This window comes from Heliangelus exortis, chromosome 6 (assembly GCF_036169615.1).
Source record: "Heliangelus exortis chromosome 6, bHelExo1.hap1, whole genome shotgun sequence".
Lineage (NCBI taxonomy): Eukaryota > Metazoa > Chordata > Aves > Apodiformes > Trochilidae > Heliangelus > Heliangelus exortis.
Window position 1 is genome coordinate 31465236 of NC_092427.1, and position 12144 is coordinate 31477379.

At 60.6% G+C, this 12144-nt stretch overlaps 1 protein-coding gene across 1 annotated transcript; it reads right to left on the reverse strand.

Annotated features, from left to right (window-relative positions):
- Window positions 1–1644: 1644 nt before the first annotated feature.
- Window positions 1645–7318, reverse strand: DES (desmin). Its single transcript, XM_071747599.1, has 9 exons — window positions 6683–7318; window positions 4904–4964; window positions 4613–4708; window positions 4335–4496; window positions 4118–4243; window positions 3192–3412; window positions 3009–3058; window positions 2702–2784; window positions 1645–2583 (listed from the first exon to the last, which is right to left on the reverse strand). Exons 1-9 carry the CDS (start codon window positions 7231–7233, stop codon window positions 2542–2544), a joined length of 1392 nt encoding a protein of 463 aa, XP_071603700.1. The 5' UTR covers window positions 7234–7318; the 3' UTR covers window positions 1645–2541.
- Window positions 7319–12144: the final 4826 nt, after the last annotated feature.

The following is a 12144-nucleotide window of genomic DNA, read 5'->3' on the forward strand; positions in this document are numbered from 1 at the left end:
TTCTGTCACCGAGCTCCCACCTCTCTGCCCTGGGCAATGGGAGTCCTGGACAATCCCCCACTCAAAGCCTGCTTGGATCAGGAGCACCCTGATGTTTGAGTCCGGGGTGCCCTGTGAGGGCTCCTCCATGCTGCACTCCAGACAACAAGCAACCAGGGACTGCCTGTGCCAACCCCGGGCAGGGCAGGGCAGGGCAGGGCAGGGCAGGGCTTCTCCCGTCCTGTTTCCATGGCACACGTCTCTCTGCGCCTGGCCCCAGCCGCCATCGCCAGGGGCTGCAAATGTGGGTGAGCAGGACGTGGGAGACGGGACACACTGCTTCCCGGCTGCAGATCAGTCCCCACCGGCCTTGGCACAGCTCGTTACCACTGGCCCAAGGGTGCCAGCATCAGTAGAGCATCACCAGCAAGGAGAAGATACTGAGATCCCTGTTTTGAGTGGCTGGGGCACTCCAGAGTGGGATGCCCTGCTGAACCCACAGCTCGGCTGCAAAGCATCTGAGTAAGCCCCGGGGTCTTTGGGGGCTGGAGGACAAGCCCACAGAAGGCTTCAGGGGCTCCTCCCTGCCTGCTGTGCTCTACAGGCCAAAGGTTGCTCTGTGTCCTGATTGTCACCCCCAGACACCCGGAACAGAGCCTTGGTTCGGTCAGCCTGGGCCGGGCGGGGAGGTGTCATGTCTCCCCAGTGCATCCTCGGGGACCATCCTCGATGTCACAGGGCCACCTGCTGGAGACAGCTTTTGAGATCCAACACCCCTCCGGCCCCGGCTACCAAAAGTGGGTTTTGTCGCTCTGGTCTCTCCATCGGGGAACCCTATCCCCAGCCCTACTGCTGACAGCAGGACCTGCCTTGTCCATAAAATAACACCCCCACCCCAGCTCGACTCCCTCCAGGCCTCAGCCTGACCCCCTGTGCCCTCTCCCCCTAACACATGTCCCCCTTCCCTGTGTTGGAGTGCGAGGTTCCTGGCTTCAGCTCTTTCACCGCAGCAATGCTGCTGCACATGGCATTGCTGCGGTGAAAGAGCTGAAGCCAGGAAACCTCGCACTCCAACCACAGGGAAGGGGGCACATGTGTTAGGGGGGAGAGGGCACAGGGGGCAGGTTGAGGATGGAGGTCGAGCTGGGGTGGGGACAGGTGTAGGGTGGTCCCAGGGTGCCAGGGAGGATATAGATTTGGGATGAGGGGGGCTCTGCTTGCAAGGTAGTGGCACTGTTGGGGGGAGGCATGGAGACATCCCTAGCAGCTGTAGGTCTGCAGCAGGTGTGGCCTGGGTGAGGGCAGAAAGGGGACAGCTGAGAGTCACCAGATCATGGTGTGAGGCCATGCATGTATGGGGAGAACAGGGGTCAGGCACACAGAGCCCCTTCCAAACCTGTCAGGGTTCAACTGCCACTGCCCTCTGTCCCAGCAGGGCTTCCCCACCCCCTGTAACTAGGAAACCCACCGCCACAGGAAGCAAAATGTTCTGGGGCACCTTCAGTATGAGGGGCCAGAAGCTTAGGGAAGAGACAGCTTGAGGACATTCTGGCTGCCCCATTCACCCCAGCACAGTGCCAGGAGTCTTTGCAATGCCTCCTGTGAGTATCACCTCCCCACCACCCTGTCCCATCCCAGCCCCAGAGAAGCACTGGGAGGAAGGGGTGATGCTCCGCTGTTTATTTCAGCCGCCTGAAGAGTCACATAGACACAGTGGGGTGGGGGTGCAGTGGGGCGAGGGGTGGGGGCACCTGCCCTGGCCCCCGGGCCTCTCTCCGACTCCTCTCTTTTTCTCCCCCCTCTCTCCCACTCACTCACTCCTCCTCTCTCCTGTGTCCACCTACAGATACCCTCTCAGCTCCTGAGCCTGGCCCCATGCAGCCTCCTGCTGCTGGGGGTCCCTGCGATGAGGGGGGGGGCAGGTGCTGCTCTCCTCTGCCCCACAGGGATGCCTCTTGGGCTGGGGGAGCACAGAGACATAGACCCCCTGGGTCAGGGAAGGGAAATGGGTTGGGAGCACCCTGGCTCCAAGCCAGGCAGAGAACGGGGGGCTTGTCCCGGACCCCGTTGCTCCCCATTCCCAGAATCACCACCATACACCCAGAGAAGAGCCAGCTCCAGGGAGGTGGCATTGCTTCGGGGACAAGTCCCTGCTCCCTTGGGACAAAACCAAATCCCGTGCCCTGGCACAGGAAGGGGGCTGTGGGGGAATCCAGAACCTGCTGCTGGGACCGTCCAGCTCTCCAGGGAGCTGACCTAGGCCACCACCTGCTCCCCCCAGCCCCTCCTGCCTGTCCCCTCCCTCCCTCCTTCTGCCCCCCCATCCCGGGCCTATCCTGACGCTGGCGTTGCCACTGCGAAGCTGCGAAAGCAGAGTGAGCCTTTCGAAGCTGAAGGAGAGAGCCCCGGGGGCGTGGGGGGCCCAGAGGCAGCTCCGCGAGGGGGACTCCTCGGGCAGTGCCTGGAGAGCATTGGGGGGTGAGGTGGGGGGCAGGAGGGGAGCTTGGCGGCAGGACGGAGGCAGGGATGGAAGGTGCCAGTGGGCTGCTGGAGCAGCCTCCTCTACAGCACTTCATGCTGCTGCTGGGTCGCCTCGCTCACCACCTGCCAGGAGAGAGACACTGTGAGACTCCATGCTGAGCCAGCACCCAAGCCCTGAGCTGGGGACAGGTGCCATGTTCAACTCCCCCCAGATTCCCCACCACTGCCACCCTTTGCTCACCTCCCCATCACGGGTTTCGATAGTTTTGATCATCACAGTCTTCTTGGTGTGCACCTCAGAGCCACGCTGCTCTGGGCTGGTCTCTGTGGGTGGGAGGACACAGGGAATGAGACCATTGGGACATGTGGCATGGGGGTACACAGGAGGGACTGGGGTTACTGAGAGGGCTTCAGGATCCATGATTTTAACATCCCCCCTCAGCCCTCACCAGGAGCTTAGTGAGACACCCATGGGTCCCCAACCTGGCTACAGCCCCTCAGGAAGGAGACCTCCAGTGACTGCCCCCTCCTCATAGGGTGATGCTCACCTCGGAAATTGAGTGAGGAGGCAAAGGTCTGGTGCATGGGGATGCTGATCCTGCGGGAACAGAGAGGGGAGAGCTCAGCACCAGCCAGCCCCTGCCTTAGGGCAGCTGCTTACAGGGTGGGAGCCCAGAAAAACAGCTGACCCTGCTGGCTCCTCCAGCATGTCCTTCCCCCCTGCCACTCACCGGCTCTCCTCGCCCTCCAGCAGCTTGCGGTATGTGGCAATCTCCACGTCCAGAGCCATCTTGACATTGAGCAGGTCTTGGTACTCACGCAGGTGCCGGGCCATCTCGTCCTTCAGGTGCCGGATCTCCTCCTCCAGCCGAGCAATGGTGTCCTGGTACCCGCCAGCCTCCCCAGCAAAGCGCTCCTCCATCTCCCGCATCTGGCGCATCAGCGAGTCATTCTGGGGGGACAGGGGCGTTCAGAAAAGGGGGGAACCTGGAGGAGCCAGGGGTCACCTGGGGTGGGAGCTTGGGATGCTGAGGGAGGATCCTAGGGGAAAGCAAGGGACATGGGGAGAGCCGTGGTCAGCCCTGGGCTGGGTCCAGCTGAAGTGGGACAGTGATGGGTGGCCATCACTCTCCAACACTGGGCAGCAGGGTCTGGTATGGGCAGGCTGGGCAACCCTCTGCCCCAGTGCCCAGCCCCCCTGGAGCAAAGCCACCCTATCCCAGAGGGAAAGGACAGAGAGGTGCAGGAGCACTGGACAGCTGCCCTAGGGTGACACTGCCACACTGGTGCCTGCTGCCTGTCTCCTGTGACCGTGACGGTGCCAGGACCAGACCAGACTGTTGTGCTGTGTTTGTTTGCAACCACCTTCCCAGCCTGCAACAAGACACCCTGAGCCCTGCACCTGCCTGCCTCTCAGCCTGGGTAACTTTTACAAGCTGTGTCTTGACCCTGGGGCTCTGCCAAAACATCTCACAGAGGCCTAGACTGCCACAGGGGGAGGTGCAGTCTAAATCTGAGGAATAAGACCATCGCAACTTCTTAGAGACCTGGGAAGAGCCCCCCACCCCAGAGAAGTCCCAGAGGTTCCCAAGCAGTCCCAGCGCAGCAGGTCATTACTGGGAAGCTGGAGGCCTAAACAACACTGCCCATGGCTCACCGTGCCCTTGAGGGCATCAATCTCACAGGTGTAGGACTGGATCTGGTGCCGGTACTCCAGCATCTCCTGTTTTGCCTGCCGCAGTGCATCATTGTTCTTGTTGGCCGCCTGTGTCAGGTCAGACACCTGAGGAGAGACCAGGGTCAGTGGGCATTGCTACCAGGATGGCCAGGACCCACCGCACCCAGGCAAGCCCAGAGCCCACCAACTCCCACACCTTGGACTTGTACCACTCCTCAGCCTCAGCGATGTTCTTAGCAGCGATGCTCTCATACTGGGCACGGATGTCCCGCAGTGCAGCCGTCAGGTCAGGCTTGGAAATGTCCATCTCCACCTGGATGTGCTGCTCCTGCAGCTGAGCCTGCAGCTCCCGGATTTCCTAGGGGGACAAGGTGATACCTCAGGGCACACTCTCTCATCCAGGACACCTCAGACTCTGTCCTGTCCCTTAGTCCCACAGGTACCTGTAGAAAAGGGGTCCACCCCCAAACCTACCTCTTCGTGCACCTTCTTGAGGAAGGCAATCTCCTCCTGCAGGGACTCGATGCGTCTTTCCAGGTCAATACGTGCCAGCGTAGCTGCGTCTACATCCTGGGGTCATCCATGGAGAGCAAAGGTTAGTGGGGGAGGGGAGGAGGAGGGCGGGGAGCACTGGCATTAGGCATGAAGGTCTGGAGGATGCAAAGCTGTGCCTAGGGCCATGGCCTGGGGCTGGGCTGTTGTGGGGACATGGGGGTGGGAGGGGAGGTGGGGGTCCCACAGCACAGGGGAAGAGAGGGTACTCACGGCTCTGAAAGCAGCCAGGTTGTTCTCAGCCTCTTCCTTCAGCTGGATCTCCTCCTGGAGCCTGGGGACACAGAGGGGAGGTCAGGGGTACACAGAGGGAGCCCTGTCTCTCAGTGGAGATGTTCCTCCCGAGCTGTCTCTGAGCCCAGTGTGGCCCAATAGACAGACACAGGATTGTCCTGCATTCCCGGCGGGCAGCGGGGGGGCTGGCTGGAAGCCAAGAGCTCTTCCTCCCATTCCCTATTATAGTCAACACCGGAGAGAGTACAAAGGCATGAGGTCAGCTCCGTGCCACTGCGCTGCCCCAGCCCTTATAGGGGAGAGTGGTCGGCAGCCGGGGGGACAGGGTGCAGAGTCCAGAACTTGGGGGGCCACGGGTTGATCTGTCCCAGGGAAAGCAGGACAAGTTGGTCTCAGCAATGCTGTGGGATAGGGGAATGGAGCTCACACCCCTGGGGTGTGAGCCTGGGGGGGTTGGGCTGATCCAGGGGAGGGGGCAGTGCTGCTGGTCAGAAGGAGGTCAGTGAGCAGGAGACGGAGGTTCCCTGGGCGGTGCTGGAACAGCGGGTGGCACGAAACCAACACCTGTTTGTTCTGTGAGCTGCTCCTCCCCTGACATTTGGGGATCCTCCATGCCAACAACTCCAGCTTCCCATCATCAGGGACTCTGTCCCATTGCAGCCCCACCAGCACCCCACTGGGGCTGCAGGGACAGAAGGAGGCAGATGGATGTGTCGCCCCCAGAAGATGTGTCCTCAGACTCAGTGTTCTCAGGACACAGGGGCCAGGAGGGAAAGCACAGACCAGCATCAGAGCAAGCAGCCCACCCTGAGCATCCACCCCTGCTGCCAGGTGCCCCCATGCTGGTCAGTACCTGGGAGGTCACAGCCTGGCCACCTATGTAGCTACTCCCCCTGTCCGCAGGCCCCTTCCCAGCACCAGCCAAGCCCATGGCATTCCTGGGCAGCTCCTGGGCCATCAGACACCCACAGCAGGCCTGGGGCATCCCTGGCCTGCAGAAGCGTGGGTACTCCTTCCCTTCCTTTCTCTATGTCCGGAGCTGTCAGAGAACCCAGTCCCCAGGTCATCCTCCTCCCCCTCACTTCCACCTGCCTGGCTGGCTCTGTCTGAATGTCCGAAAGGTCTCAGTTCATCCATGGGCTTGCTAGCTCTCCCTGATATGAAAAGGAATGGGGACCACAGCAGGGAGTACTCCAATTCCTCTGCTTTGGGGGTCCCATGGCATCACAGCCTGGCCTTGGACCTGCTGCAAGAGAGGGCATGGGGGACACCCCTGCTGTCCTGCCTGTTGGGTGCTCCCTGGGTGCCTGGAGAGGAAGGGCTGGCAAAAGCCATCTGGAGTACCCTGAGAGACTTGCCCAGGCTCTGGGCACCTACATCAACTGGTCCCACACAACTGGGCCAGATCCCCCTTGCCTGTTCCACACCACAGTTTGGAAAGCACCCAGCACTGGTGTAGAGAGTCACAAAACTCCTTCAAAAATTTGATGCTACTGTGTGCACCTACTAGGACCTGGCATCCTCCATGGTGTCCTGCAGGCAGGTGCAGACAGAGAGAAGCATGGCCTGGTTGCTCTCCTTCCCCAGGGGACAGGGTGATGGGGACCAAGAAGGGGTCACAACAGGGTCTATGCCTTGGGGCAGAGGATAGCAGTGAGCACCCAAGGGTCTGCCACAGAGAGCTCTTCCACTACCCTTTCCTAGGGATGGAGACACAGGGATGGATGCCCACAAAGACACTCCAAAGCCTGTCCTTACCTCTGCTTGAGCTTCTGCAGGTCATCAAGCAAGTTGTCACGCTCAACCTCGACGCGTGCCCGCTGGCCAGTGAGCATGTCCACCTGGCGTCGGAGCTCCCGCAGCTCCTCCTCATACATCTCCGCCACACGGGTGGGCTCCTTGCCCCGCAGGCGATTGACCTCAGCGACCATGAGGGCATTCTGCTGCTCCAAGAAGCGCACCTTCTCAATGTAGTTGGCAAAGCGGTCGTTGAGCTCCTGCAGCTCCACCTTCTCGTTGGTGCGGGTCTGGAGGAACTCCTGGTTCATGGCATCGGCCAGGCTGAAGTCTAGCAGCTCGCCAGAGCCTTGGTAAGCACTTTGGTAGGAGCGCAGAGGTGTCACACGGGTAGTGCGGAAGCTGGACAGGTTGGGGACAGCCGAGGTGCGGGACACCTGGTAGACGCGGGATGTGACGGAGCTGCCGCTGCTGCCCTTGCCCCCGAAGGAGGCGCGGGAGAAGACCGGGGAGCCACCGAAGGTGCGGCGGTAGGAAGAGACCCGCTGGCTGGAGGAGTAGGACTGGCTCATGGTGGCAGCGTGTGGCGGCGAGGCCGGAGCAGGGAGCAGGCGGAGGGGCTGGCGAGCGGCCGGCAGCTCGGGAGAGGCTTCGGGAGGGGACCCGTGCTGCCGCTATTTGTATCCTGCTGACATCACTCGCCCCTCCTGCTGCCGGGCAGCTGGGGGATGCTGCCGCGGGGGGGAACGGCCGCCAGCCCCCGCCCACCACTCCTCACCTGCCTGCAACTCTGGACCCCCAAAGGGACAACGACAATGCCTGTGGAACCCCAGGCACCCCCAGACCCCGCTGGTGTACCAGCTTCCCCCCGGCCCCCTCTGTGCTGTCCTTTCCCTCGTGGTGCAAGGAGACAAAGGGGGACAGGGTTGTGGTGAGACCCACAGCACTGCCCAGACTCCCATCAGTGTGCAGTGACACTTTTGAGGGCCTGGACATACAGACAAACATCCTGAGCTGTTGCTGGGGTGAAAGACAGGGACTCAGCCCTTCACACCCTCACTTGTCTCTCCTCAAGCCAGACCCCATGCCTGCTGGCCACAGTCCACAAATTGGCCTTGGGCACCCCAAAAATACCCCTAATGGTGCCTTGATCTGCTCCACAGCAAGAGCCCCAAGCTCAGCTCTCCAGATGGGGGGAAAGGGACAACCCTAAGGAGGAGTCATGTGAAGGGACTCCTGCTCTGAATGTTCTTGTGCTGACCCACCATCCAACCTCTCCTTTTTGATATGGGGTCCTGAGTGCTAACCCAGAGCTGGGCGCTCTTGGGGTGCTTCTGAGTGATCCTGAGCAGGTGCTCGGTCCAGAGTGGTCCCAGTGACTGACATCACCTCCCAGGTCCTCACTCTGGCACATTCCCTAAGCAGCAGGCATCCAACCAAAATAGCCTCTCCAGCTCATATGCGTGGGACATACATGGTATTTATAGCTGGGGGAGGCACCCAGTTAACCCTTCTCACACCAGTCATACAGAGAGCACAGCTGGACCAGGATCCTGCCCAGAGCAGCCCTAGCTCCTCTCTAATCCCTGTCACCCCAAGAGCAGGACAAGGCCCCCAGGTCATCTCAGAGTGCTGCAGGCTCTGCCTTGTCTCCTCAGCCTTTCTCTTTCTCCTCAGCCTTTCTCACCCCAGATCTCAAAACCTTCTCTGAATAGAGAATATCCCAGCTCACCCCAAGACCCCTGCCACAGCTTCCCACCTCTTGGACAGGTGGTGGAACAGGGCAGGGACAAATGGGGCTACACACAGACCTGTGCCAGCTGAGGTGAACATTCTGAATGTGGAGCGCTGTGTTGTGGGACCCCCTCAGGCATCACTTCACAAGCCCCCCCCGGCAAACCTGGTGAATGCCAGCCCTGGGGGGCTGGGCTGTTTTGGCTGACATCAGCTGGCACAGCCCCAGTGCCTCTGTCCCTGGAGGCCCTGGCAGAGGGGACTGCTGTGCCACCAGGCACCGAGTGACTCAGCAACAGGAGCAGCGCTTGGCTCTGCCCAGCCTGGCACCTCTCAGCCCCCCACCCTAACTGCAACACAGATGCCAAGAGTGCCCAGGCTCCCCCATGGCAGCACCAACACAGTAAAAGCTTGGGCTTGGTCACAGCAGCATCCCCAACTGCTCTGGCTACTGGGGGCACTCCTGTCTGTTCTCTACCATCCTTCTGCCAGCCGGGAGGTCAGGTCTGGGCCCTGTGACCATGCAGGTAGGCATACACTCCATGTCCTTGCCAAGTCCCCCATCCAAGGAGCTTCTCCTGTCTGCATAATGCTGCAGCTTCCCAAAGGGTGCAGGCTGCCCGGCGGAGCCTGCCTTTAAAAGGGAAGGTATTTCCAGATGAGGTTGTTTCATCCCAGCACAGGGGGGAGGATGGAAGAAAGGGGGGCTTGTGGGGACGGAGAAGATGGAAAAACAGACAGCATCCTTCCTCCTTCTGGCCCTGCTCCGAGTCTGCCCTGTGCATCCCTGAGCCCTGCACATGTGCCCTGCCTGCCCCATGGGCGCTATCAGGGTGGCATGCTAGCCCTTCCCTGGAGTGCAGAAGGGCAGTGGGTCCCCATGCCATCTCACAGGACCCCAGGGTTCTGGGTCAGCAGAGTGCCAGCCACATTGTTCCAACATTCCTTCCCTTGAGCCCATCCCACCATCCTGCTGGACAGAGTGTGGGAAGGATGTCCCCCTCCCAGGACTGGCACATCCAGCGGTGCTCAGCACCCTGCTCTGCTGCTTCAGGAAGGTGCCCCATGTGCTCTAGTGCCCCATGTAAGGCCTGGTGAGCCCTTGTCTTCATCCCACAGAGCAGAGAGGTGCCCCGGGGAAGGTGTCCAGGGAAAGGGAAGTGCACTCTTGGGCACTGTTTCTAGGAGGGGAAGCTGCTCTGAGGGGTTAAACAGCAGCATCCTCTTGACACCACTCTAGGACAAACTGTTTAAGTGGCCTTTCATCAGCTTCACTACAGCCTTCCGGGATGGCTCTGTACAGGCAGGGGCCCCATGTTTGGCAGAGGGTGGACGGATGCCTTGGACTTTCCACAGCCTCTTAGGAAAGTCCCGTCTGCATGCAGGACTCAACAGCACAGGAAGTGGGGGGTGAGGAGCAGAAGTCAGAGATCCTGCCAGAGTCCCATCCCATGTCTCCAAGCAGTTGGAGACAGCTGAAGCCCCTGCAAAAAGTGAAGAGGCTTCAGAGACCATCAGTGCACGGGTGCCTCTTGCCCAGACACATTCAGACTCTCCATGGCTCCATCCCAGGCCAGGCTGACCCAGACCAGTGGAGCCTGGGAAGCAGCCCCTGAGCCCCCGCACTGGCGTGGCCCCAGCTCCCGACAGGCCCTGGGACAGGGCTGCTGCCGGGAAGGCATTAGGAGCTGGAACGTCAAACAGCTCCCTCTGGTCATGACATCCCCTTGAGTGAAGCCAGCTGCATCCTGTGGCTGCCCCTCCTCCCTGGACTTCCCTCCCTGCTGCTCCCCCAGGATTTAAGCTGCCCGGGGAGCCAGGCACAGCCTCTACAGGCTGCAAGCATCTCGGGGCTTGGAGCCAGGTGGGTTGCAGGGATGGAGTGTTGGCTCTTCCTCAGCTCCATACCCTGCTGCCAGGGCCCCTCCAATCCCCTCATGCCTGGCCCTAGTGGAATAGGAATGAAGCAGTGAGGTTGTCCATCCCCCTCCCTCTTGGGCCCTGGAAGTCTCCCTCCATCCCGCTCCTTTTACAGCCATGAGCCTCTGAGGCGCCTTTACCCTAAGAGGGAAGGACCATGTGGCCCATTCCCCAGTGCTGACAGATGCAGGGCATGTGCTATTGTCTAAATAGGAGATAGTTCTCCTTCCCTGCCTGGACTGGGGCCCAGCCTTGCCTGCCAGGGTCCTAGAAGCTGGTGAGTGCCCTACAGGCTGCAGCCCCCAGCCCCCAGCTCGCTCCAGCTGCCCCATGACTTCACTCAATCCAGAGATCAGGGCCAATGGTGTGGGCACACAGCCCATCTGTCTGCCTCTGGCCCTCACCCTGTGTCCTCAAGTGATGGGAATGGTGGCCTGCCTGAGTGGCACAGGGATACTGGGGGAACCACAGCACTTGTGGATGCTGTGGATGTCCAGCTCTGCCCTGTAACTTTTATGGATGCTGGAGGGTGTTTGACCCTCCTGGGTATGTTTAGATCCTTGAGGTGAGACGTTTACTTCACAGTCCACAAGAATGCTGGGGGTGACCTGTTGTTCCCAAGGCCATGTAGGTGTTGGAGGACACCAGCTACCTCCATGTCCACTCAGGTGGTCAAAGCATATGCCTGCCTCTATCACTCATCTCTACCTAGTCCTATGACCTGTGGGGATTCTGGGGGTGTTCACCTTCCCTCAAAGTCCAGGGGCAGGTTGGAGTTGTCCACCTCCCCTTATGGTCTGTGGAGAACTTCTCCTGCCCCTATGTCTGTAGGGATACTGGGGGTGCACAGCTGCCCCTGTAGTTCACATTGGTGTCCACATAGGGACTGGCTGCTCTCACAGTCCATGAGGATGCAGGGGCGTCTCTCTGCCCTCCCTCAGGCCTCAATAGCATCACTCATGCCAGTGCAATGAGGTAGCAGCCATCCACTGCATGGCTGGTTGCTCACGTCAGGCATGGTCACCATGTGCTCAGCCTCCAGCAATGCCCAGCAGTGATTTCTCATGCTCAGACACGTGGGCCGTGGGGGGGGACCACCTCACTGCTGGTATGGGTGCCATCCCTGCATTCATCCTGGCAGGGCAGGAAGGGAGGGGGTCTGGGTAGCCTGGAAGGCAGCAGGAGAAAGGGGCATCACTTCCCTGGAGCTGTGTTTACAGGCTTTGCCCTGGGCCATCTCTCTGTTAACCCCTTCTAGTGGGGCTCAGCTTTGGCTGCCCACCCCCAGAGCCCCTCACTGCCACAGGGAACACTTCCCAGAGCAAAGCACACATGGCTCCTCACCCTGGGCTGCCAGGGGATGGGGCAAGGTGCCCTCTTGCCTCTGCCAGGTACCCCTGGGCACATGTGTGAGCCCAGCATCGGGGTGCAAGCACCCCAAGGTGGAGCTGGCCACGGTTTTGGGGAGATGCCTGCAGCTCCCTGTGGCAGTGGGGAATCTGTGTGGCAGAGGGGGCCGGGGACAGAAGCATTGCCTTCCTGGGGGCACAGCGATGGGGTGGGGGACAGCCACGGCAGGTGCTGTGCAGCCTCCTGGCATCCAGCCAGGGGTGAGTCAGAGCTCACGCAGAAATAGCCAGCAGGAGCTTTTTCTGGAAGCCCCGCTGCTCTGGGAATAACTGTGGCATGCCAGGGTGCTGCCCTTTGCTCGCTCCCGTAGGGCTGGGCAAGGGCCACACCCGTCCCTGCCACTCACTTCCTGCTCTGGCTACCCCAAATCTGGGCACTTCCCCCACTCCTGCACTCACTCCCTACACCTATCTTCCTTG

Bases quoted from the DNA above. Each gene is read 5' to 3' on its own strand.
- DES (XM_071747599.1), bottom strand. From the start codon at position 7,233: ATGAGCCAGTCCTACTCCTCCAGCCAGCGGGTCTCTTCCTACCGCCGC. The intron at 3,059-3,191 runs GTGAGTGGCAGG...CTGTTCCCGCAG, and splicing joins CTGGAGGGCGAGGAGAGCCG to GATCAGCATCCCCATGCACC. The intron at 2,584-2,701 runs GTGAGCAAAGGG...CTCTCCTGGCAG, and splicing joins TCGAAACCCGTGATGGGGAG to GTGGTGAGCGAGGCGACCCA.